Genomic DNA, 26364 nt, shown 5'->3' with positions numbered 1-26364 from the left:
TGTGAATGTTCCTTGCAGCTACAACCTACTCTTTACATACAAAATACAAATTAAACCATAGCCATCACTCGAGCTGCTTTAAAATTCTTTTAGTCTCAGAATTTAAGGATTTATATTTAAACCCCCACTGGTCGACAATGGGTTTATCGTACTCTGTCCTCTTCCGGAAATCATATTCCTCATTTCTGATACTTGATTTTATACCCTATGTTCACAATAAATTAATTCAAATGTTAGTTTTAATTTTTGTTGAAAATCGTATGATTTTATTTAGGTTTTAGCTTGGTTTGTCTTTCGTTTGTGGATTTCTTTCAATTACATACACTTAAATGGCATATTATTGGTGTGTCTGTTCTTCTGGGGTCTCTGATGATTTGCAATTGCATTTCCATTGACTTTCATTGCCTTATTGTTTATTTTACGATTACCCTTCAGTTATTAATTATTTATGCTTTATGGTTTTAGTCTGGAGTGCTGCCGCATCGCAAGTGGTGTTATGCTTTAAAATTTTATTGCTTATCACTTGTGCGTGTTGTTATCGATTGAAAATCGCGTTCGAATTATTTGCTGTCGATAAACGTTATCTGTTTTTTCGTAAGTTAAGCTTTTCTTTAATTGTTGCTGTGACTGAATTTGCCGTTTTTATTCTGCTCAGACATACATAATCATGTTTTAGTTTTTGTTAATCTATAATTTGAAATACTTGCTAATTACATAAATGTGGCGTGCACTTATCGATAAATCTATCGACTCCCATATTAACGAATCCGTTTATTAAGTTTTCATGTGTTCATGTGTTTCTTGTGGTTATTTTTGTATTTCATATCACTGTTGGTGGTTTGTTAATGTTCAATTACTCGCGTTCTTTGTGTGTCGACTCGATTTCGATTTAAGTTTAATTATTTTTTATATTATTTATTAGTTCAAAAGTACTATTCTCAATTCAATATACACATACATTTTAATTATACAAAATCCTGAAAATTACGTCTGCCCCTTTGCATTTTCGGTAATTTATCTTCAATTTGTTAGTTTCTCTATGGACTCTTCGTACACGATCTTCATATTCGCATCTATAGTTTTTCATAATTATTATGAATCAGTTTTTGCTTTCAGTTTTGAATCTTCATCTTCACTATGTCCCCCCGATAAAATGCTAATTGTTTAGTATTCTTTTGTATGCTAGGAGGAAAATCACACATAAGTATATAATTATTTATAAGGATATTTATGGATATTTCATATGTACACTGAATAAGTATTCGGGTTGTATACCAACTGGAGAATCTATCTAGGGGAAAGGTGATCTGATCTCTCGTGTATAATAGTTGGTCGAGTTGTTGGAAAAATCATTGGGTCTGGGGCCGAATGCTGAACAAAAACGAACGAAAAATCGAAAATATAAAAACAATTTATAAGAAATATCACGTAATGCATTTTTATTTAAGTTTCTTGCTGTCTGATATCTGATTTCTATATGGTTTTGCTGTTCGATTCGTGTTTGTTGGTGTGATTGTGGTGTGTTCTTTATACTTTCTAGAGGCTGTCTGTCGTCTGTAGTTCGTGGAGTTTTACATTTGTTTTACGTGTTCTCATAAGATATAGTTCGTATAGTTATCATATATTTATATATATTGTATAGTATATATAATTTTTACCCATTTTCTCTTGGCGCATTTAGAAATTAAGATACATTTTTTTTTGCATTTTTGTTTTATTTTTTATGGTTTGGTATTACTTATAGACAAATTTCATATTATAGCTAATTTATTAGCTAGCGTTATGTAATTTAAGTGCCCGTCGACGACTGACGGGTTCCACTCGAAATGTTAATGCAAATGTTTTTGTTTGTTTGTTTGTTTTTTTTTGTATCTCTATCGCTAGGTTTCTTTTTATATCTTCTCTATGTTAGTTACATCCCTTGGGGCATCCCTGTCGATAGGGGGGATCCCTTCTACTCGAGAAATGCGCGCAGTTGAACAGTTTTAAATGGAGAAATATATGAACACATCCAGCGAAAGCGCAGACCATAAAAGTATATAATGGTACATATATAGCATGATATACATATATAAGTATATATATATATATATATATGTTTGTAGCAGATATATGGTAACATATTGTGGGTGTGTGGGGGTGTGGGACTGGGGGCATTACAAATCAGAGTGATGCTTAAAGCTAAAGAACCCTCTAATCGATATATCGTACTGTGGATCATCTTCGACATGACAGTGCCACGATAAAATTATCTGTAACTGGGGGGAGCGCTTAACCTAGGATTTGTTGGGGTTGCTTGCATAGGGTTTCGCTATCGCTAGATCTCTAGACTAAGGTTAGGGACACCCCGACGAGTGGAGTGTCCTTTGTTTCTTTTACACAAATATTACACTTACATTCAAATCTGGTTTCAATGATCGGGCTAATGCTATCGTTTCTATATATTCATCATTGAATATAAATCAGCGTTTGCTTGATGGTTTGTTCAGTGTTCAGTGGGGGCGCGGGGTCTGAGTGGAAACAATAAAAAGTAACAAACAAAAATGTTGAGCAAAGAGGAAGTTTTGGGCACAAATGCACTCTCTTTCAAGCGTGTTTCGCTTTGGGTCTTGGTGTTGTGTTGCACAGTGTAAACGTACAGTACTGTAGGTAAATGCTAGCTCTTTGCTCCTGCTCTCTTTCTCCCGCTGCTCACCCCTTTACAGGCTCCTCCAAAGTATGTTTTTGCCTGGAAGATGTTGGCGTTCCTTTCTGTCTTGCAGCCAATTGTTGCATTCGTTTTATCCACTAAAACTATATGTTAAATTAATCGTAATCTAGGTAATTAATTAATAAGCTTTGCCACGCCCTATCTCGATCCTCCGGGAGCGGAAGTCCATGTCAAAGCCGCAACAAAACGAAAATGTACAAAATTTAAGAAAAGCGCTCGCTCCGCTCCGCTCCTCTCCTCTCCTACATATCATCACCACCAACGCTTTCTCCACCATTCCTCTCGATGTGTGTGTGTGTAGGTGTGATTGTGGGGCAGGGACCAGGTCCTCCTGCATGGTACCGCATATATAAAGCATGTGTGTGGGGGTGTAGGTATGTGTGTGTGTGTGTGTCGGTGTATATATATAGGGCATACATAACTATGTATTCTACACGTATAGTTGCTGAGTTTTTTGTCTACTGTGTGTCCAGCGCTGCATCTAGACCATAAAATATTATTTAGCGTTCCGCACGTCGCCCACCACACCGCCGCTCTGGATGCTGCCGACTCCGCCACCACCACCACCGCCACCCTGGCGCATCCGTATCGATGGACGGCGCTCCGGTGTGTCGTAGGGCGGCCTTGAAGAATTGGTGGCCGCCATCGAGTCGTCCATGTTGAGCCCTCCGTTGCCGCCAATCAGCTGGCTGCCTCCATTTCCTCCGCCGCCCAGCATTGCCAGCGCCTGACCACCCTGGGAGCTGGTGCCGAGGAGCTGTTGCGTGCTGCCGCCCGCTGTGGCCAGCGCCGTGTTCACCTTGTGCTGCTGTTGGTGCGAAGAGGCGGCGGCTGCCGCGGCCACAGCTGCCGCCGCCGCGACTGCGTCATGGCCCACCTGGCCATCGGTGCCATCCTGGCCCTGCTGGATCGCCTGGGGATTGCGAGGCCCGCCGAACTTCAGCAGATTCCAGTCGAACACATAATCGTACGTGAAGCCCAGCCGGTGGAACAGGTTGCGGAAGAGCTTGCGCAAGTGGCAGTAGTCGGGGCGCTGGTCAAAGTGCATCTGCCGGCAGAAGTTCAAGTAGTTGACGAACTCGCTCGGGAAGCCCTTGCAGAGCACCACTATCGATGTGGAGAGCTTCTTCTCCGAGATGCGCTCGTACTTCTGGCGTTTGTTGGCCGCCTTGAGGCCCTGCCAGGGCAAAGCGCCCAGGTTGAAGTACATGAGGACGTAGCCCAAGGATTCAAGATCGTCGCGGCGCGACTGTTCGATTCCCAGGTGTGTGTTGATCGAGGCGTAGCGGGCGGTGCCCGTCAGGTTCTTGTTTTCCCGATAGGGGATGTGCTTCAGGGAGCGGGCGTCGCGGAACTTCTTGGCCAGGCCAAAGTCGATGATGTACACCAAATTGCCCTTCTTGCCAAGACCCATGAGGAAGTTGTCCGGCTTGATGTCGCGGTGGATGAAGTCGCGCGAGTGTATATAGTCGATACGCGAAATCATCTGATCCGCCAGCAGCAGCACCGTCTTCAGCGAGAAGCGGCGCGAGCAAAAGTTGAATAGATCCTCCAACGAGGGGCCGAGCAGCTCCATCACCATGACATTGTAGTCACCTTCGCTGCCACACCAGATGATCCGTGGTATACCGATCCCGCCCTGCATTGTCTTGTAGAACTTCGATTCTATGTGCAGTTGGGGATGCTTTGTGCGGATGCACTCCAGCTTGATCGCCACCTCCTCGCCAGTGTTGATTGTGGTTCCTAAGTAAATATCTCCGAAGGATCCCGATCCGATCTTCCTGCCCAAACGGTACTTGTTGCCCACGCGCAGCTCCATTTTGTCTGTGATTTTGTGTGTGTGTAAGAGAACTTTTCCTCTTGAAAGTGTTTTGCGTGTATTTGCGTTTCCTGCTGCTGGGGGGAGGGGGAAGACAAAAGGGAAGATTAGTTGAGTCTCATCATGGCTCTACACAACAGTAAAAGCTCGCTAGAAACATCACTGCACCTTTTCCACAAACCTTGCGCACTGTCCTTTCGTCTAAGCTCCGCTTGCTGTTTGTTTACTTTTCTACTTTTATTACTTTCCAGGTAGTCGCTTGCTTCAGACCTTCGTTTTGTTTCTGAAATAAAAGAGAAGACATTTTGTCGATGAGTATCGGTTTGCAGTCTCCATTCTACACTCTGTTTGTCATTGCCGTTATAGCGGTAAATGAGCGACGTGCCCGCCACAGGGCCAGCAATGAACACTGACTCTTAAAAAACAAACGTACATTTGTGTCTCCAAAAACAAAATGCAGCGTCAGGTCTTTTCAATTTTGTCGTTGATAAGAATTATTGCTTGAACAGCCACCAGCTGCGGCGGGGTGGCAATCGAAGTGAAATGAGACAATGCGAATTGCGAGAGGCAGATAACACCATGAGAAGAAGCTGTCGATGTGACAGTTAGATAAGAGCACGGAAATCGCCTAGGCTGCTCTCACGTTGACAAAAACACAAGAATGGGAGAGATGAGAGCGAGCACTCAAGAGCAAAGCTAACTACAGTTTCGTATATATCAGAGCCAGAAGCAAGGTGCATTAATTTAGGATGAACCCTAGGTGTATTTGTAAATTTTGTTTTGTAAATAGGAAAAACTTTAAGAAACCTCCTAGATTGTGTTGCTTTTTTACCAATTGAATTTGCTAACAGGAAAATTATGCTCAGCAATGTCCCACCTCATATTCATACCCTTTGGGAAGACGCTACCAATCTCTGAAAATGCAAAACAAAGCACGAGATAAGGTCACATCCAAACCCGAACCTCGCACAAAAATAAAGTTTATTCCTCAGAATCAGTCACTCACACCCCGATATGTGCGTCACGGGCAATTGAAGGTATGGATTGTGTGATTGTATGGATTGTATGATTAGACAACTGTTACACGGTATGTTTTATCCTGATGTAATACATTTCCCCGAAGCGGAAACGCACGCTTATTGGCGTTAAAATAGCAATGCAACTTAGCTACGAAAAAAACTAAAATATGTGACTAACTCTAATTTGATCTAGAAAACGAAAAAATTATGATGAAACGATAACTGACGCATTTAAGTTGGACAGTGTAATTCCCTGCTTTTAAAACAGACTCTAGTCCAGTCCATGAAGCAGGTCGACATAAGCAAGGAAAACACGAAAGGATGGGTAGGTCTTAGACCGAAGCTTTTAATACCCTGTCGGATCGATCTTTGAGTTGGTGGCTGTGGGATATGGTGATCAATACTTGGCAGTGCATTGGCACATACAGTGGTATAAGATCTCTTTAAATAACTATATCCCCTGCAAGAGTATAAAAGACAAAAGACAACCGACAAAAAATAGAAACAACAAAGCTACATACATACATATGTACGTACATATGTATGTAGATAAAAGATATGGACGTGTGGATGAGATGAGAGGAGTAAACCATTAGAGGCAGATAGGAGACAGAAAACCAGTGACAAAGGGGAGAGGCAAAATCAAATAGTGACTGTTAAAAAATTCCATTTAGATGACACTTTCCGAAGGTGAAAAGCACAAACAAACATGAAATTAAGTTGCGGAACAGTAAACACGGAAAGAAGCAGATGGGTTTTCACCGGAATAAGTGACAAAAATTAAATTTAATTGTTGTTATTTCTACATTTGCTTGTTAGGCGCCATTATGATTGCACTCTCACACACATTTGTACATTTGCCTTTTCTAGCACCTCTCTTTGCAGTCGCTTTCTTTGACCACTCACGCAGCGAACTCTCTCTCCCGCTCTGACCTACGAAGCAGAGTTGGGGGCCGCTGCCACCACTCGATTCTAACCTCAAAAACGGGTCTATGCACAGGTATGTTGTTGTCTTTTGCTTTCTTTTGGCTTTTTTTCTTTTGATTTATTCAACACTTTTCTGGCTGCGTGTCCCTCTCTATCGCTCTCTCTCTCTCCCACATACATAGTTGGCTTCTTGTTCAACAAAAGTACCGTTTGACGCTGCGTTTAATACGAGTTCTATTTTCTGAGCCCGACAGCCAGGTGAGCAAGCGAGATAGCCGCAATGTCTATGCACGGGTACGTTGTTTGTGTATTCTGTCTGCATGGGTGGGTGGAGGCGGCAACGAGTGTACATATGCAAGTGTGCGTGACATAGACCCGAAAAGCAGGAAACAGCTGATCGAATGTTTTATTTTTGGAATATATTTATATACAGTATGGAAGAGAATATTCTTTCTTCATATGTTTCCCACAAACGACTGCACTTATTGGGTTTATTTAAAAACTGTTCAGAGGCTAATTGGAGGTAGGGGCTTGCAAATCTATCTAGCATTTTTAACATTTTAAGAATTTTAATTATTACAGAGTGTACACGGTAACTATTGGTCGTATGCTCTCTTTCACAAAAACAGCTGCACGTTGCGTTGGCGGGTGCCGAAAAAGCTTCCGCCTGTCCACCACCACAGAAACCCAAGAACAAAGAGGAACCAGAGAGGCAAAAAGAGTGGCGGAGGAGGGGGGGGACGGAACAGAACAGTTGTTTAAACAAAAAGACAGCGGGGCGCCATAAAAAACGCAAACAAAATTGCAATGTATTGCTTTTAAAACATTGTTCTATGACTGTTGTTTTAAGTAATTAATTTTATGAGTCGCCGACGTCGGCGTCGCAGTCAATGGCCTCGCTGAAGCTCGAGGACGAGCCGCAAAACTAACGGCAAAACAAATGCACTGACAAACAACGAAACGGCTATAAAAAGGAGGGAGGGAATTGTACAGGGGTTATTGGCGCCTACCTTGGCTGTCCCGTCCGTCCCGCTTCTACTAGCACTTGCACTTCCACTGCTGCTGCTGCTGCTGCCTCCTCTGCTGGCGTCCGTGTGTGCTGCACTCTCTGCTTCTTCTCCTTCTTTACTTTCGCTCAATTCGACTGAAAACATAGAATTGTTTTTTCAAATCGTTTAATTGGATTGATTCGCAGTTTCTTTGTTTTTTTACACAAGACTTGTTTTTGGACTGGCGCCCCGCGCTCCACCTCATCCACAAAGGAACACTCATGCACAGGCACACAAACACACTCACATTTTTGGGGCCACACGCAAGCGCAACATATTTACGCAATGGTGCTAATAATTATAATGCATTTCTGCATTTGTTAAAGCCATTTGTCTGAGCAATGGTTAATCATGCGATAAAATAACTATTATTGATATTTCTCTTTGTTTTCACGTTGACAGGGGCGGAACAAACACACACACGCACGCGGAGCGGAGCGGAAAAACATAAATTAACGCAAAAGCAAAGACACAATTAAGTGCATTAAACGTTAATAAAATAATGTCGACAACGGAACTGCGGCGACGACGACGACGACGAAAAAAAACCTAAAACTTATGTGAGAGTCGTTTGCCCTGGCACACACACATACGGCATACAGGCATACGGCAGCTCATTCTTCCAACAGGGGTTGTCTCGCTTCCTCCTATGTGGTTTTTACCGGGAGCACGTTGACTGTTTCAGCATTTTCACACCAACACAACGAGACACACACCAACACACGCAACTGGCCATACGACACACAAAAGGAGCCTGCTGCTGGCCGAGAAATCTCTTATGGGCACCTTTTTCACTCGCATTTAACACTGCAGTCTCGGTCGCACTCAATTTTGGGTACTACTTGGACGAAACACTTACGTTTTGCAGCAGTAGCGCGCTTTTCTTTTACACTTTTCTATACAATTTTTCGATTTTACAAATCTTTAAACGCCATCTTGATCAGTGTGACCGTGGATCCGTGTGACCGCGGAATTATCGATAAATATACCGTCAGACCCTCAAAAATATACCAAGATAATTTAACAATATGCAGTAAAATACCGTTGTCTTAAATCATATTCCTCGATGTTGATGTTCTATTTGATATTACTAGATTGTAAATACTTTACACAATGAAACAATAATTTAATTCGATTGAAAAATAAATTTTTATTGGATTATATACCTTGTGAGCGTATATTTTACAAATTTGTATTTGAATTTTTCATTTGATGGTCAGGGAAATTCTCTCCTGTGCGTAAACTGTCAGGGAAATTCTTTGATCTAAGAAAACTATCGATATATTTACCACTCTCCGATTTTTTTCTGCTTTGAGCACAGAAATACGAGCCATTAATTGCAATAATTTCTTAAATATTATAAAACATGACTCTCCTTTACAATAACACTTTAAATTTCTTTTTGATTCGTTTGGAAGAGCCATATTTTTTCAGGATCACCGTAATTTTGCTACTGCCTAGACAGGTTTTTGTGTCTGGTAGAGCTGTATAGAGGTGACAGATAACTATCGATATTTTGATCAATATATGTGAACATTTTTGTTCGAAAGTCAGAGTAACGTTTCATGTAACTTATAACAGATGGCGTTGTATGGCGCAGTATTAAATTTATTTAAAAATAATTTTGTGGTTATGATCCTATATATTCGTAAAACGTCTGTAGAGACTTTAACTGCCAAGGCAGCCATTTTTACAGACTCGCCCCACCCACCCCTTCCACAACTCTCTACAACCTGAATAGCCCGTTCAAATGTAATATTTTCCCACAAATTTCACAAAAAAAGGAGGGGGCGGCTGGTTGCAGATGCCAATTTGAAAATTCCAGAGTTACAGCGGTAACCAAATACCTGCGCCAGTGAGTGCCGGAATGCTTTTTTATTGCTGTCGTTTCCATAAAGCGAAACACGTGTGAATTCCATTAGACTGTGCCCCGTCACTCCGCTAACCCTATCCACCCCTCACCAAACCAACCAATGAATTCGAAACCCAAGAAAATGTGACATAAAAAATGGGAGAGCAAAAGCAATGGGCAAAATGATAGATACAAATACTCATTCGCGGAGGCGGAGGAGGTGGTTGGAGGGTTTCTGGAATTGATGGGGGGGTAGATAAGCAATCGCTCAAAATTGATAAGGCCATTTTCGTTGGTGTGAAGGGAAATAGAGTTGAAGTTATTGAAGCTAAAAACAAATCAAAAATCCATCATAGGTCAAAATTATTACACACTGCGCTACTTACATTATTTTTTAAATCGATTTTTGTTAATTGCATTTAAGATCACTGGAGCCCAGAAGCCACGCCTTGTTCGGAGACGCCGATTGGCTGGTAACGGGGAATGAAAAACAAAACAAATCCACGAAGAAGTTAAAGCAACAACAGTATCTCTCACACACACACAATCCCATGCATTAATAGTACCAGAGATCGTCGGCGAATGGGGAATCGTCGTCAGCACGAACCTGAAACCGAACGGCAATTAAGGTGTGAATTACAAAAACAAAGCGAAGAGAGTGACAGGCAGCGAGAAAGAGAGAGAGAGAGAGGCAGGCGGCATTTGTATGAAAATGATCTCAGTCAGAGAGGGGTGGCAATACACAGTGAGAAAAAGTGAACAAAACGATCTTGGTATAAAAACTTCCATATGTTATGTTAAGTTAAGATGCCTTTATCTCTGGCCACTCTTTTCTCTCAGTGTTTTTATATTACTTTTGCACATTTCCTCCCTCTCCTCCTCCTCGTTGTTTCCTTTTGTTGTTTATAAAATATTTCCGCAACACAAACACATGTCGCACGGCTGTCTTTCACATACTTCCTCTTCTTCTTTGCCTTCTTCCTCTCTCCCACTTCCAAAGTTCTTCATCTAACGGAACAGCCTACGAATGCGCCATTTGGCTTCGTTTAGCGCTGTCTCTGCTGCTGCGCTTTCCTCTGCTGGCGTCGCTGTCACTGTCCCCCGTCGGCGGCGGCTCAGATCAAATAATGCGATTTAATGCCATGTCGCAAATTGTCAAGCATCCGCTGCTGATGCCCCTACTCCACCTTCCAGCACCCTGGCCAGGGAATGCATTTGCTCCAATTTGATTATGAAATCCCTTCAAAAAGTGACAACAAAAAAAAAAACTAAAATATGTTTGCTTTGAATATTTTTTAATTAATTCAAAATATTTTTTGCACACTTTTTCAGTTCCCGCTCTAAGCATTTTTCGTTTATCAACAAGTGGATTTTCGCCGTTTGAAGTGTGCCGCCTGAAGGGAGGGGGAATTGTTAGAGGCTGGAACCATTAAATTTTTCTAGACGCGAATCAATTTTCCAGTTGCGCTGCAGTTCACCGAACTGAGAGGCCGACGTCGCCGCTGACAAAAATGATGAGATGGGGCATCCAATTCGTGCGTGATTTGACTTCACTAGTAATTTCCCCTATTTATAATCTAAGATGCCAAGATCTATGATGCTTAGCTTTAAGATCACGCCGATTGTTCATCTCTAGCTCAAGCCGCTGTTTTTTTTATAGAGTACTATATAATTTTCATTTTGATGTCTTTTATGACACTTCCAAAAACGGACGCTGCTTTGACGTCAGTTTGAAGTTAGTTTTGGTTTTGATTTCCTTTCCTCATATTCCTTTGGCTCGTAATAATTTCGGCTGTTAATCTCTGGGAGCGAGGAGAGAGAGGGAGAGTATCTGACATGGTCTAGGTATTTATGATTCCGTTTATGCATTTTTCTCTTTTATTGCTTAATTTTTTGTTACTTCGATTTGTTTCGATCTCTTCGCATCGAAGCTATCGGCGGCGTTTGAAAAAAAGTTAATTGAGTTGTAAAAATTATAAAGTTGTAAAAATCCCCCCTCAACAAAAATATCTGCCGGGTAAAAGTTATTTGATAGATGCAGATACAGATATACTTACCATAATTTCCAGCTGAAACCAGCTGGTAAACAAAAGCGTAACAAAAATACACTTCTTCGAGGTTTTACGATCGTGAAATGAATAGGCTCTCGTCTCTCGTCTTTCCTTTGAAGGGGTGAGGCACGTTTTTCCCATATGCCTTGGTTTTTTGAATACATTTCGAACGTAAACCGGAGCAAAGTGGATTTGAGCAGATCACCTCATCCCGATCATTCATTAAATATTGTTCTTACAAAACTTCTTAACTTCTTTCCAACAGTTTTCAAGTTTAAGCTACTTCAACAATAAAAATAAAGCGAAATCTGATTACAGGTTTCATTTTTGTATCAAATCTCGCACTTAAGGTCTCCTCGGAATTTATCTTTTGCATTATCAAATACCATTCCCCGTATTTAGATAGAAATATTCTAGCAATGAAGTCTTATCAAATTATTTAACTAGCATTTCCCACAAAAGTAACCCCTGGGAACCAATCGATCTTCAACCCATTATTAAGATATTCCCTTAACTTGTGTTAACCCTTAAATCCTTAATGATCCTATCGACTCCTCATTAGCAATCGTTATTCACTCAACCCTTCTGGCCATTCAAGTTTGTTCCATATCCCAACCCCCGAAAAATACAGCTGCAACAAGTGGCAGGCAGGTCTCTAACGATCCCGAGAGTGGGTCCCAGACTGTGCACCCTCGACCCGATGTCGAGGTGTCATAAATCCACATGTGGCTGTAAAGTGTTACTAATTTCTGTTTCTGTTTCCATTTCGATTTAGGTGTCTCGGCTCTGCGCTGTGCGACAGTCGTTAACCGATCCCCCTCAGTCCCAGAACGTCCCAGTTCCATCCCCATCCAGATACCCATCCCCACGATCTTCGATCCCGCTCCGGGGCCACCTAATTTCACATGAACATGTTAATGTTTACACGCGTACCGCGATTTTTATGTTCGCCCCCGCCGCGTATCATCAGCGGCAGTCCAGTCCCTCGCTGTCCCCTCCCCGCCACCCATTTAACGATCCAACCAACCACCGTCTTTAGCTTATCTGAGCGATCCGATGGCATTTGCCGAGCCCGTCTTGGGGGCCGCCACCACCGCCACTCGGGCCGAGCTCCAGACCCCAAAGATCAGTCGCAGTTTGCTCGTCAGCCGCGGTGCCTCGTCGTGTCTCGTACTAAAGTATCGTCTCGTATCGTCTTGCCTCGTTCCGATCTGTACCGAGAGTCTCAAGATCTGTGTGGGTGAAAGAGCAAAAAAACAGCGAAAGATCGGGAGTGTGTTTATGAGTTTATGTCGCCACTTGCCGTCGGAGGTTGAATCTGGGATCTGAAGTATTTTGTTTCGAGGCGAAGATGAGCGAAAGTCCGGACTCGAATGGCGCCAAGGATCGGGCCAAGCCCGTGGAGACCCTGGTTCTGGCCAATTATGCGTTGAAAGCTGAGCAGAAGCGTGCCGCCGGACAGGGCGGCCGCAAGGAAGATGAGCGCATCACCAGCGCTGTTATGAAGGTCCTCGAGGGCTACGATTGGAATCTGGTACAGGCCTCAGCCAAGTAAGTGATTGAAAAAACAAAGGACAATTCTGATATACATAGATGGATATTAGAATGGTGGATATTAAAATGGAGCTCATAAGTTCATAAAAGAAGTTATTTCGGCCAGTAAATGATGGTCCTGAAAGTCCATTTGCCAGAGACACCTCCATTCCATCTTTAAGTCTGTGATTTTGTGGCTTGGGTACAGCTCAATCTCAATAGTCGTCAATGAACCTTCTCCGAGTAACTTTTGCAGAACCCATGAATGACTAACCGTTCGGCATACAAGTAAATCTCCTACCTTCGACGATGTGGCTGATTAACACAATTTCTAGAGACAAACACGTACAAATGTGCATATGTATGGGTTGTATTTTATTTAACTGGATAAACAAACGTTGGCGAACCGCAAAGAAAGAGAGGTAGTAACAAATAAAGAAAGAGAGTTGGGAACAGTAGGGAAAAGGCGAACGAAACGATTGGGGAATCTGTCGGCATATGTAAATAAAATGAATTTACACATTCACACATATTAGAGAAACCAACAAATGTATGAATGTGTTGTGTGGCGTGAGGGAAGCAACAAATTGGCCAAAGGCATAAATAATAGGAATAGGAAAAGGAAAAAGATACAAGATACAGAGATGCGATGCAGAAATACAAGCTTCAATAAATGTGTGACAGCGTTGAAAGATGCTCGAAAATGTTGAAGAAAACGACGGAGACAAATCAACTCAGGCATAAAAAGCGAATAAATATGTTTTTAGCGGAAAGATGCTAACTGCTAACAAGATGAAGATGCCGGGTATGGTTATGGGAAGGGAATGGGGGGGCTCTTCTTCGATACTCCAACCACAAACAGAACGTAAACCCAATCAACTGTACCAAACCGAACGGAACTGAAGACGGAGCAGAACAGTCTGACTGACTGCTAGCCGTTGACACTTGACAAAAGATGACTAGACTCTGAAGACTCTGGAGACTCGGGTCGTGAGAAAGCCACAAGCAAAACAGCGGCCTGATCTCTGTGATCCTTGGTTAGTTCCTCCACAGAACAACGTCTTCGTCCTCTGGTGTTTGTTCAGCAATTAGCAAATTTTGTGTGACTGGAAGCTTCCTCCTACTGGTCTTTTTTAGATACCCTTTTAGAGAGTATCACTGTAAACGACAGAATGCTGTCTGCTCATTAGTTTTACTGTTTTTTTAGATACTGATGTAAGATAATTGCACAATTCATCCAAAGATACTCTTCTTAAGCTTCAAAGATCATCCAATCAAACCTTAAAAGCTTTACAATTATATCTTTCTCTTCATAACAATAGCCTTTCCATCAAGGGTATCTGATTCTACGGCTTTCAGCGTTCAGTTCTCTCTCTTTCGTGTCTGTGTTTGTCAGTTGTTGCCTCGTCGCTTCTTTGTTCTCGTGTTGCTGTTTCTTATCAAGCAGCGGGGACGTAGCGCCCCATAGGGGGGCGGCACTCTGATGGCCAGGGACAAACATCCTTGGGGCGAGCATGTATTCCCCTTACAACTCTTCACTGAGGGGCAGAAGAAGTGGAAGCTGGCCCCTCATTGGAAAATGCGCAGAAAGCGCTGTCAAGAGCACGTGTGTGTTTGCACAAGGATATGGGCGCCATTTCCTAGCCTCTATCTATTCACAGTTGTGTTCGTCACCCCACTCCTACCCCTGACAACCACCTTTTCCCCCTTCTGCCAGCCCATAATCACACTAGAACTTGTTTACCTTGCGCTTTATGAGCCTTGTTTATTTCCACTTAAAATCGCTTAAATGCACATCGTCATGTCCCTCCTGCTCCTCCTCCTCCTCCTCACAATCTTTACCGAATTCCCAACCGAATTCCCCTTGTCACCTGGATTTGGATTAACTCTTGTAATTTCTAAAGAATGCTGCAAATGGAAGGAATTTAATTGCTACACCCTTTCGAGATCGCAGATAAAAGATGAAAATGATTTAAAATTCCTTTTGAAAAGGAAAAAGGACGATTACACCTTATAGGTGTGCGGACACCATAGTGATGTGGTAAAGTTGGGAGTGTTTGAGGGTTTGTTGTTTTTAGAAATTAATAAATTCTCATTCATCAAAGAGCTTCCCGTTTAAGTGTACATTTTTCTCGGAACTCTCTTCAAAGTTGTAGAAACATTTGCATAATAAAAGCCAAATTTTATGAATCTTGATGCTGGCGCCATAAAGTAGTCGCTAAGAATAAAGCAGAGATTATAGAACCCGTTGTAGAAATTGCAGAAATATTTAAATTTATTTTTGATGGATTTTAGTCCACCATTTTCGTAGCACATTTTAGCTCTTTATCATTCCGCGTTTCCATCTTAAATCTCATCAATTTTATGTGGGTGTGGCACACCAACATTCCACTTAACATTAGAAGAAATTCCTCTGTCTTTCTCTCATTTTCTCTAGTGGTCTGCATCAATCCATCAACCAAGTTCCCCGAATGAAGCGCATAGCAAGTGTCGCCTAAGGCTGAAAATGTGGTTTCTTTTTGCTAATTTTTTATGGGCCCCCACTCTGTGGGGTGGCGTAACCGCAAGAGTCGTATCAGAATTTATGTTTCTGTTTGATTTAGTTAAATGAATTTCGAGTGAATCACTTTCGGGAACGAGTCCCAATAAAAATAGGAATACAAAAATGCCAAGCAGCCACTTGAACGGTCATACCGCACATACCTATAGATACGCGTACTTACAGAGATATGTAGTTATAGGAGGGTTTGTTATTAAATAATCATTTGTCACCCCATACTTTCCCGAGGGTTGCCGCATGTTGCAGCCATGTTGGAGCAGCCAGCCCCTTCCTGCCAACAGCTTTGGAGTCTTATGCGCCGTTCTCTATTTGCTCGACGATAAGATATGGCGCAGGAGGAACCGCGTCTCCGTGTAGGACTTTGGCGACGTTATAAATATTTTATTGCTTATCTGGGTGTCCGGCCCGAGGTGTTATCACACCCCACGACCAGGTGGGGTGCCCAGCCCCAGCTCCGACCCCATCCCCATCTCTGATATCACCGAGAAGCCCTACATAGTTATTTCCAGGGTGGTGTTCTTTCTCGGTTATGTGGCGACGAGTCAATTTACATGCGCCCCAACAAGTCATCTCGGCCAGCCTAAACCAACACTCCCATACACCCCATGTGGGGGGGCAGAGAGTAGAGCAGAGGGTCTAACCACGTGACCCCCATCAGTGCGGTTAATAGTGGGAGAACCAAAGGATGTTGGGGTACAGTGGAACAACGAACATAAAACCAAGAGATGGCACTCTCATCTCTCAGCTTTGAAAGTAATGATCCCTGGACATTAACTCCGTTTCAAATCGATTTTGATCCACTGTGTTGAAGCTGATATGAACGACAGATTTGTTCCTGGCTGTTGCTGCTCTACCTCCTACTGTCCTTCTCCTATCCCTTTCCTATGTTTATGCCTTCCCAAAGACCTCCTTTACATACCCAACCCATAGATAGATATGCTACCTCCTGGTGACCGAGCGGCAAAAGTTTGTGCTGCAGTGGCAGCAACGAACTGAGATACACGTGCGGCTTACAAGACAAATATTGATTTTGTTGCTGCTGTTGCTGGTGGTGCTGTTGCTGTTGCTGTGGTTGTTGTAGCTGCTGTTGTTGTAGCTGCTGTAGCTGTGGCACGGTGGGTCCGTGTCGATGTCGCTGCGGTGGCCATAACCACAAATGCCAGCCAAAAAGTTTTCAGCATCCAGACGACGAAGCCTCCTAGTTTAACATACTTTGGGGCTGCCATTTTGTTCGCTGCAGGAATCTGCAGGACCTTCTCCCTTTCGAATACCATTCAACTTGGTGAAGCATTTCCCCCTGATGTTTTTTGTTTGTCATTTTGTAGCGTGTCCCCCTAGTAAGTGGAGGGGAGACGATTTTATGACCAGGTGAACGCGACAATGACCGAAAAGTTACCCCGCCAACCGAATGAGTCACCGCGAACCTTTCACGATGTGCGATGTGAATAAAAGCCAGTTGGGATTGAAGGACTCGTGCATAAGTCTGCAGGGGACTTCTCGCATAAATCCTGAAACTGTTTGGGGACCAAAACGAGAAAGCTGGCAGCTTAGGTGACGAAAATGAAGTGGAACATCAAATTGATGAGCTGCAGAGTGTGTTTATAATTTTTGTTCTGCATCGAGAAGCATTCAGAAAAGGGAAACACAACCCAAGAGGTTCTGGGAATTACACAATTGTTGCTGATTGTAAATTTTAAATGTAATTTGATAACTTTGTAATAACTTGATGCTTTAGCTACCAAACAACGAAAGTCTCTTGCTCTACGAATTGCTTTCATTTCTCTAATCAATATTTTCCCATATACCTTTAAGGGTATCCACACTTCTTCACAGCTATGTGTTCCCGTGCTCTGTGAGTGTTTTGCAAAATATTAAACAAAATTTTCGCATAAAATTGAACGCATGTCTGATCCGGTCATAAGCCTTTAGCACAAGTACATCTACCAACAAATCCGTTCGATATGCCATTTCAAAAAGGGTTCAACAGTTCAGGGATTGATGTCCTCTCTCTCTCTCTCTCTCTCTCTCTCTCTCTCGGCCCCTATCGATGGTGCTGGGAATCCTGTGGCCTGGCTGGAGTTTCGTGGGCAGAAACACCCAAGAGATTATGGATGCCTCGGATGCCGACTAACCGGATATCCATTTTCAGCAGTGCTTCTCGACGGTTGCACGGAAAATCACCAGAGGCAAATAGGTGTGGCGAATTTCCCACATTCTGTGAGATTCGGAAAAGCGCTCAGCTCTGTCTATTGCACTAGACTTCATGTTGATGCTTGATGATAACAAGGAAATATTCCATGAATTTCATTTGCATTTCTGTGAATCATTCAAATGTATTTCCACGTGCAAACGATTTGAGATAGATATTTGATTGTTACTTTTAGCATGAAATAACCCATTGGATACATGGAAATGTGAGCAAAAATCGTCATTTAGCATTCAATAAATATTAAAATTGATTTGCAGAATCCTTTGTTGCATAGTGTGATTGTTAGCGATGTGACATGACATCCCATATAGCATTGATTGTACGGATAGTTGGCCCAATGATGCGTCCTTCCACCCATGCACTCATCCACCCGCATATCCACAAAACAGGAAAAACAACAACGGAACGATGCAGCATTCTGTACTTTCCGTGGGGGGTCTCCACGGCACGGTCTCCACTGGCACTTAAACTGTCGCTCTTTATTGCCTGCTCGACGTACATACGCCCCAAAGCAACCCATGCCAGCCATGTGGCAACGTTCACGCCTATTCAGATACTCCCATCGTATTCCTACCAGTACCCAGGCGGTCATTGGGTGTCCTTTTTCGGCTCCCACTCTCCTTGGCACTTCGTTCAAGTGCGTCACAGGCGCTGTAAAAATAAATTGACTTGGAAATTGAAAAAAAACGAGGAGAAGTGGCAGAGGCGGCAGAGGCAGAGGCAGCGCCAAATGAAATGATAACAGAAAATGGTCCCTGGATGAAGTGGGCCAAGAGTCGGCTTAAATGGAAAGAGAAAGCTTAAAAGAAAACTAGGCTCTGAAGGGTTTCCTTTTTCTTCTGCCCTCCAGTCAGAATCCCTAACCTAACCCAAGCCAAAACCCAGATGATTATCTGCTTCCCAGAACTGTTTCAAAGTCAATGCCAATGCGGACTCATTTCCACTCGACAAACAGCCACACAAAAGCTGAACAAACTCGGATGCAACTCTCACGGTAGCACCCTTATCAGCTTATCTCGGGGACTCTGACTCTAACTCTCCGTCTCTCTGGCTCAGCCCCCAATGTTTGACCACCTTTTCGGACTAACTTTTTGTGAAGCAAGACCGCAAAGCAAACAGCCAGCAGGCAGTTTGTCTCTGGGCAACTGCATCCGTTGGATGCATTTCAATGTGCCTCAAATTTGTGTTTGACAAAAGTGTCGTAAAAGAAGAAACGTTCGGCCGCTACGAAACGCGACACGAAGTGCGTGGGAAAATGTGGGGCCTGCCCGCCTGCTGCCTAAGCAAACAAGCTGCCGCTGCTGCTGCTTGGCGGCTGCAATTTGTTTACACTCACTGTATCTGTTAGATACATTTCATATTTGTGAACTTGTGAAAATCGCTGAGACATCTCCACCTCCAGCACTCCACCACTCTCGCCTCTGACGCTAATTAGGCGCATTTGTCCTCACATTGACATGCGCTTACAAATTGGAAACGAAAATTAAATGAAAATGGGCATGGAAATTTTCGTGGAGCTCTGTTAAAGCTGTAAATATTTGGACACTACTGCGGGTATTCCCCCCAGGCCTTTACTTATTCGAAACTTTAATAACAAAACGCACTAATGGTCCATGGCACGGCTGATAAAGAGATGCGCCACAAAAGCCAACAAAGTACTCGTATCTCTGGCATATGCAAAAAAAAAGAAAAAAAATATTCGTAGTGCAAGCGAAAACGAAACAAAATTCTTAGCGGTCTTTGCTCATTTCTCATATTTTGCTCGCAAGCCAATGGCCACTTGAAGATATCACTTAATGAGATTTGCGCATCTCAAAATGCAACAACAGGGGGAGAAAATGGGAAAGGAAGAGCCTTCTCTTTAAAGACGAAGCTTGGAATACACTCGATTGGCTTTTGGTTTATTATAGCTGTGATTTGTGCCTTGCAAATAACTTATCAGAGTCGCAAGACTCTGTTTTGTGAGGGTATAATAATGAAGACGTGCTTGAGTTGCCAAGTGCCTGTGGGGTATGCTGCCATTCCTCATGAGGCTGCTGCAGTTTGGTGGTAGGAGGAGGAGGCACTGCCACATCTCCCAGTACAGCTAAACGAACATCACTTGATTCTGATTAGCGTGCTGTCAAGCGTGAGAGTTGCATCCACAAACAAACACATATACAATGGCGATTTGAAGGAGGAGATGGGATCACGACGCCGACGATACCAAAGGCAGATAAGCAGAGCCTCGGGCCGACAACCCACCCCAAGCCTGGTAACTGAGCGCACTTTTAATCGCTTAATAAGCTTGGGCTTAAGATTAAGACCATAATTAAGACCAGGCGGAAAACAGGTCTTTAAAAATGCAGAGAGTCTTAGAAGAGCTTTGCACCTAGAAAAGAGAAAAAGAATAGCTGAAACGACAGCTAAAGGATTCATTCATTGCTTAAATATTCTTTGGATCCTACTTTTAAAGTAAATTTGCGTTGAACCTCACAAAGTATAAACCCAGATATAAGAATATATCAATTATTATGTGAATGTAATAAAAATAATTTCGTTTCATTGATTTTCACAATCGGATAGGTGCATTAAAATGTATGATCTCATGCTAAAAATACTCTCACAATATCAGATAAAATCACGAAAGTGTGCCATAGATTTGCACCAGAGCTCGGTTAACGCCATAAGTCATCCAATTGGTTTCCATCAGATAGTCACCCTCCGGAAAGTCCAATATTTTAGTTAATTGGTGATTTACAAAGTCGCCAGTAAGCCTGGTCACAAGATCCTGCTAAATACTCGAATAAATTCAAAGATTAGCCAAATTCAGCATATACGTATTCTTTTACTTTTTTACTCCGATCATCTCCACTGAAATCCTCATCCAATGAACTGCATTTGATGTTTGTGAACTCAAACTTGGAAGTTATCTTGAAATTTACATCATTACACTGGGTTTACTCTGTATTAAGGATGTAGGTTGCAACTTACTCCCAAGACCAAATACAGCAACACATCGAGCTGAACTAGATTATTCAGTCCAAAGCACATCTTACGGCACTAATGGAACAAATGGAACTGAGTTCTACTCTAAATTAAACCCTTCACTTGTAGCAAGTTAATTGATTATTAATTTTTTAATAATGATAGCATTTAAAAGCAGCCAAACAACAGATTTATTTATTTTTGGATAGATTTTGTATATTAAAAAGCGTATTCCAAAAAGCCGTCCAGTCAGTGTGAAGATAAGTTTCAACCTTTTTCTATTAACTTTCAATCAATTCCATTTCAATGATCATCGCTCGTTGAAACTGTTTTCTTAAAGCCAAACGCTTTTGAGCTTAGGATTCTTTGAAGAGTGTTTAACAGACCATAACCCCTCAGGAGTCTCTTACAAATACTTTACACACAGACCTACATTTGCATATCTGACGAAACACTTTGCAGAAATCTCTCAGTGAATGATTTTCAAGGACACAAAAATCATGCTGCATGTTGCATAAAAGTAAATGGTGAATGGAGCATATTTCAGACATATCTTTTTGCATGCGTGTGGATTTATATTTATGTTCAACACTTTGTGATTTATTTGCTTCGATTTGAGTGCAGAGATTTGGAAAAAAAACACCTGAGAACACCTGTTTATTGATTCGCTTTGATTGAAAACGGTGTCTGTCTTCTATTTTTTTTGTTATTTTTTTTTTGTGCTGAGCTGAGTTTTTTGTGGCCTGGCATTGGGTGCAGTGAGGCATATCAAATAAACTGCCACAGGGAGTGGGCATTAGCACTCCCCCACATAGAGAGACACACACACACTGCCAACTAAATTGAAAGATTTACCTAACAAATCTGTTGCCCTGATCATGTTGACTTAGGATAAATAATTCAATATATGTACATACATATATGGCTCTCTAGTAGTAGATGGCTCCAAAGGAGGCACATCTCCGGCATAGTACTATGTACGGCCTGACAATCCAGCCCAAACCCCGCCCCGCCAGGCACGCCTATCTCTTTGATTGAATCTGTGCGTTCATTGTTGTAGTCTTTGGTGCTACAACATGCTAAATAAAAATGAATCTATACTTGAGGATAAAGACAATGTGAGAGAGGGAATACATACTCGTTCTCCTGTGTGTGTGATGGAGAGAACGATAGGGGGCGTATATGCTTCGGGTATGGAAATACATTGGATGTGTGTATTGTTATGTATGGCATTGTGGCCAAGAACTTATCATACGCCTCGTCAGTTTTATTTGAATGAGCTCGGATCGTTTTGTTGTGCAAAAGGAAATAAGAAATTAGAATGAGGCCTAGAAAACAGGAGGAAGATGAAACGAATATTCATTTATTATATTTTTATTACATTTAGGGAGTCAGAATAAATATCCTTTGTGCTAGTATTGAGAACAGAAGTTCAGCAAAATAGTAGTGCTCTTCCTGTCTGTTTCCTACATATTTTTAGCAGATAAACATCCTACTAATAAGTATTTTAAAGTCGACAATTGCCTTTCCCCTCTTGTTATATGTATGTAGATATGTCTACCCCTTGGTGGAGTGTCAAGCCTTTGGGCAGATACTCAAACAATTCAAATTAAATTTAGACCAATTAGAATGCTAAAATCGATATTCAAACCAAACTTTCAACTTGTTTAAAGTCTTCTTTCTCTCTCTCTCTCTCACTCTCTCTACTTCTCTTCAATACAATGATTTTTGATGATTTTTCCGGATTTTCGTGATTGCTTTTGTTTTCACTTCACTGCCACTTCCCGCTGCGCTGCACATTCCTCCTCAATCGCAAAAGCGAAACTATATTTTGAATGCAATTTTGAACTTTTACGGCCCCTGTGGCCTTGTTGCCTCACGTTTCACTCTATTTCGTCTACTTCTACTTCTATTTCTCTACTCTCTCTCTCTCATCTATCTCTCTCTTTTTAGCCCAATTCTATGCGCTCTCTTTTTGCCTAGCCCATGGGCAAGTAAAAGTTTTAATTGCAATTTGCAGTTTGACATTATTCGTTGTTGTCCTGGAAAAATGTTCCTTCGTGGACGTTCTTTTTGCAATTAATGAAAAACTTATTTTCCTGACCAGCAAGTCACTGCGCACTTGGGCAGCCGCTGGAAATTTCCCCTGAATTTCCCCCCGCAAAACAGATTTCTGATTCTTTTCAAACTCTTCCAGGGCGCCCACGGATCGCAAGAAGGAGCACATCAAACGTCCGATGAATGCGTTCATGGTCTGGGCCCAGGCAGCTCGTCGCGTCATGTCCAAGCAGTATCCGCATCTGCAGAATTCCGAGCTGAGCAAATCGCTGGGCAAGTTGTGGAAGTAAGTACATATACCCCCTTGCGGGGATAGTAGTGGGAGCACGACCACGACCACGACCACTCGAGTCGGAACGCAGAGCTAGAGACATAGAAAGAGGGAGAGTGCACCACGGGGTTGCTGCACGTCTCTGACAGCGTAAACGTTGGGGCATGAACCACTTGGAAAGTGTCTTTTATAAGCTCCACTTGTCGTCTCTCCGAGTGGCGGCCAAAGATGCAACTTGTAGGGGAAATAAAAGGATGGCATAGAATAGTTGAGGGAAATCTTCTTTCAGGTTGGTTAAGGGCGCTCCCGAGAGAGGGAATTGCATTAGCAGACAGTTCTCCATGGCTGGCAGGCTGCTGAATGTTCTGAAAACTAAAATTAGACAAGCTCAAGCGATACCTTACCTCACCGCAAACACACTGCTTCCTGTGGCCCAACTTTATCGCAATTTAAAGCTAGTTCTACTGTGGCTCTCCACATCTTTCATTCATCGCTGCATTAATTCAGAACTGTCAGGCCAAAGAGATTGACCCAATCTGCGCCACAGCGGCGTCGCTTCCACACACATTGTTTGTAATAAAATATTGTTCGGTTCGAAATTAAAATTTCACAGTTCAGTGCGCGGGGCGACACAGGCGATAAGAAGTTGAATCTGCCGCTGGCCGATAAGGGTGGGGCAAAGCATAAGCATCCGCCTCGGCTAATTGGGAATGCGGGACTGGACCAATTTGTCCACCAATAAATAATTCAAAATTGACTGCCGCTGACACAGACTATTTCCCTTTCTGATTCGCAGAAATCTGAAGGATAGCGATAAGAAGCCGTTTATGGAATTCGCCGAGAAGCTGCGCATGACGCACAAGCAGGAGCATCCCGACTACAAGTACCAGCCGCGCCGCAAGAAGGCAAGGGTCATGCCTCAGCAGCAGGGAGAGGGCATAGCCCCCACAGCAGCCACAGCGGCCAACCCTTCCACGATTTCCGCCGGTGGCAGGCAGCAGAGGAGCTCCAATTCGGGGGTCTCAACCAACGGCCAGAGGCGTGCTTCGAAGGTTAACGGATCCAATCTGTGCTCCACAGCGGGGTCCAGCTCCAGTTCTACCTCAACCTCCGCCTCCACCTCGGATGTTTTCAGTAATGAGGCATTCATGAAGTCCCTTAACAGTGCCTGCGCCGCCAGCCTCATGGAGCAGGGCCTTAGCCTGAACAGCGAACCAGGCCTGGATTCGCCCTGCTCCACGGCCAGCTCCCCTTCCTCCCTGACACCACCGGCCACGCCGTACAGTGGGTCCTCCGTGAAGCCCACCGTAGGAGGAGTCTCCTTGAACAGCTCCAGCCTGCTGCTCCGGCAGCTCAGCGAGCCGAGCAGTAATGGAGGAAATACGGATTACGGAGTGCTGTTGGATGCTGGCCGTGAGTACATAGCCCTGGGCGACGTCAACTACAGCCAGCAGCAGCAGCAGCAGACGCAGGGGGGCCCTGAGATGGACTTTCTAGAGAACATCAACGGCTATGCAAGCTATGCGGGCAATGGTCGAGGGGTAAATTATTCCGGCTACTCTTACACTGCCGCTGAAGGAGGAGGAGGAGTGGGCCTTGGAGTTGGCGATTTCCAAGAGCAGCAGCAAGAGCAGCATCAGCATCAGCCCCATTCGCATCCACAGGCCCCAACGAGCGTCAGCGCGTCACAGGCCAGTGGAGCCTTAAATTACAAGTCAGCCACTGACATCGATCCCAAGGAAATTGACCAGTATCTCATGGATCAAATGCTGCCCATGGCGCACCATCACTCGCCGCCTTTGAACTCCTCCGCCTCGCTCTCCTCGGCCTGCTCCAGTGCCAGTGCCAGCTCCCAGGCGGTCGTCGAGTGTGCGGCCTACTATGAACAGTTGGGCTACCCCCCCGCCCAGAGTCAGAGCACGAACTTTGGCCCCCACCATGCAACATATGTTTCTGGGGCCACTCCACTCACCAATCCGCATCCACACACACATCCCACTGCTCTCAGTGCGCCTGAAACGCAGCAGGAATTGCAATCCCATTCGCATCCCCAGCTAAATCAACAGCAGCAGGAGCAGCAGCAGCAGCATCAGCACCAACACCAGCACCAGAATCCATCGCAGCATCATCTTTGGGGCACTTACACTTATGTCAATCCCTAAGATACTTCATTTGCACATTTGTTGTCCTGCGCTGGAGCTTCCCCTCTTTATGGGTCACTCGAATGTCTTTCGTTTATTGGTTTATTGTCTGTGCAATGTGTTTCTGTGTGTGTGTTGAGCTCGAGGGTATTTTTGGAAGATCCTGTGCAATTTAAGCTAATCGCTGCGATTTTCCTTTATGGCTGCATTCCATTCCCCTCATCAATATGCTATTCTGATGGGAATTTATTTTCACAAAAGAAATGCGAAAACAGTGAGACAATTCCAAAGGAAAATTACTTCGATTGCTCATAAAATGTACCTCGAAAGTGATGCTTGAATTCATAGTTAAATGACAGAAATACAATAAATAAATATAGTTTTAGCAAACTCTAAAAATTTAAATAAAATACGTATATGTAGTACTTAGTTTAGTGTGTACGAAAATGAATGAAAAATATGAGCAATTAAATATGAAATAGTTGTATTAAAATATAATTGATTATGTGTAAGCCATGCACTTTTAATTTAACAACATTTTAAACGAAAAATAAAAAAGTAAGTTCAACTGTTTTAAAGCATTTTCGACAAAGAAAACAGAAAACGTTTAATTACAAATCTGATCAAATCAAGGGAGTATCAATATCTGTTAGTCAGTCTGGTATAGCCTGGATTTTTCTGGAAAACAAACTCCCAATAGAACTGTTATATTTCCTTGGGCAAAAAGACCCCTCCCACAGCCGGGGCGTGGCCTGTGGCATATTCCCACACTCTGTTGTACGTGTATCTCTATGGAAATCTCCAATCTCCATTTGTGTATCCATCTTCCGATGGCCGTGTGAGCGACACCTGTAACCGCTGTAAAATTGAAAAATAAATTCCACCGAAATTAACACCCGCCTACCAAAACGAGTATTTGCAAAACCACAAACCAAGACAAAATGGAAAACATACTCATCCGCCTACTGTCGTTAGATACAAGCATTTTGTTCGCTTTTTTTTGTGGGCTTAAATTTTGTTATTTAGCACGGCATTTATTTTATTTATTTAAATTTGAGAGAGCTTAAGTTCAATTTGCGCCTGTAACAAGTTGTTGTTAATTGAAGCGCAAACAGGAAAGGAAAACAAAAGCACAGAAAGCGCAGAAAAAATACAGAAAAATCAGAAAAACGATGCGAACGATGAAAACGAACATTAG

At 43.0% G+C, this 26364-nt stretch overlaps 2 protein-coding genes across 6 annotated transcripts; one reads left to right on the top strand and one right to left on the bottom strand.

Annotated features, from left to right (window-relative positions):
• Positions 1 to 904: 904 nt before the first annotated feature.
• On the bottom strand, positions 905 to 8503 carry LOC117583542 (discs overgrown protein kinase). 5 transcript variants are annotated; one of them, XM_034271903.1, is made up of 4 exons: positions 8384 to 8503; positions 7486 to 7619; positions 4698 to 4812; positions 905 to 4606 (listed from the first exon to the last, which is right to left on the bottom strand). In XM_034271903.1, exon 4 carries the CDS (start codon positions 4527 to 4529, stop codon positions 3207 to 3209), a length of 1323 nt encoding a protein of 440 aa, XP_034127794.1. In that variant the 5' UTR covers positions 4530 to 4606; positions 4698 to 4812; positions 7486 to 7619; positions 8384 to 8503; the 3' UTR covers positions 905 to 3206. The 5 variants fall into 5 exon arrangements, with proteins under 5 accessions (XP_034127794.1, XP_034127793.1, XP_034127792.1 ...); XM_034271902.1 differs by having other exon boundaries at positions 905 to 4603; XM_034271901.1 differs by having other exon boundaries at positions 4711 to 4812.
• Positions 8504 to 12551: 4048 nt separating this feature from the next.
• LOC117583540 (transcription factor Sox-8) lies at positions 12552 to 25595 on the top strand. Its single transcript, XM_034271896.1, has 3 exons — positions 12552 to 12978; positions 22894 to 23040; positions 23822 to 25595. Exons 1-3 carry the CDS (start codon positions 12779 to 12781, stop codon positions 25185 to 25187), a joined length of 1713 nt encoding a protein of 570 aa, XP_034127787.1. The 5' UTR covers positions 12552 to 12778; the 3' UTR covers positions 25188 to 25595.
• The last annotated feature ends 769 nt before the right edge of the window (positions 25596 to 26364 follow it).

The sequence above is a fragment of the Drosophila guanche genome, unplaced genomic scaffold, assembly GCF_900245975.1.
Source record: "Drosophila guanche unplaced genomic scaffold, DGUA_6, whole genome shotgun sequence".
Classification (NCBI taxonomy): Eukaryota; Metazoa; Arthropoda; class Insecta; order Diptera; family Drosophilidae; genus Drosophila; species Drosophila guanche.
This window is presented reverse-complemented; position numbering and strand designations above follow the sequence as displayed.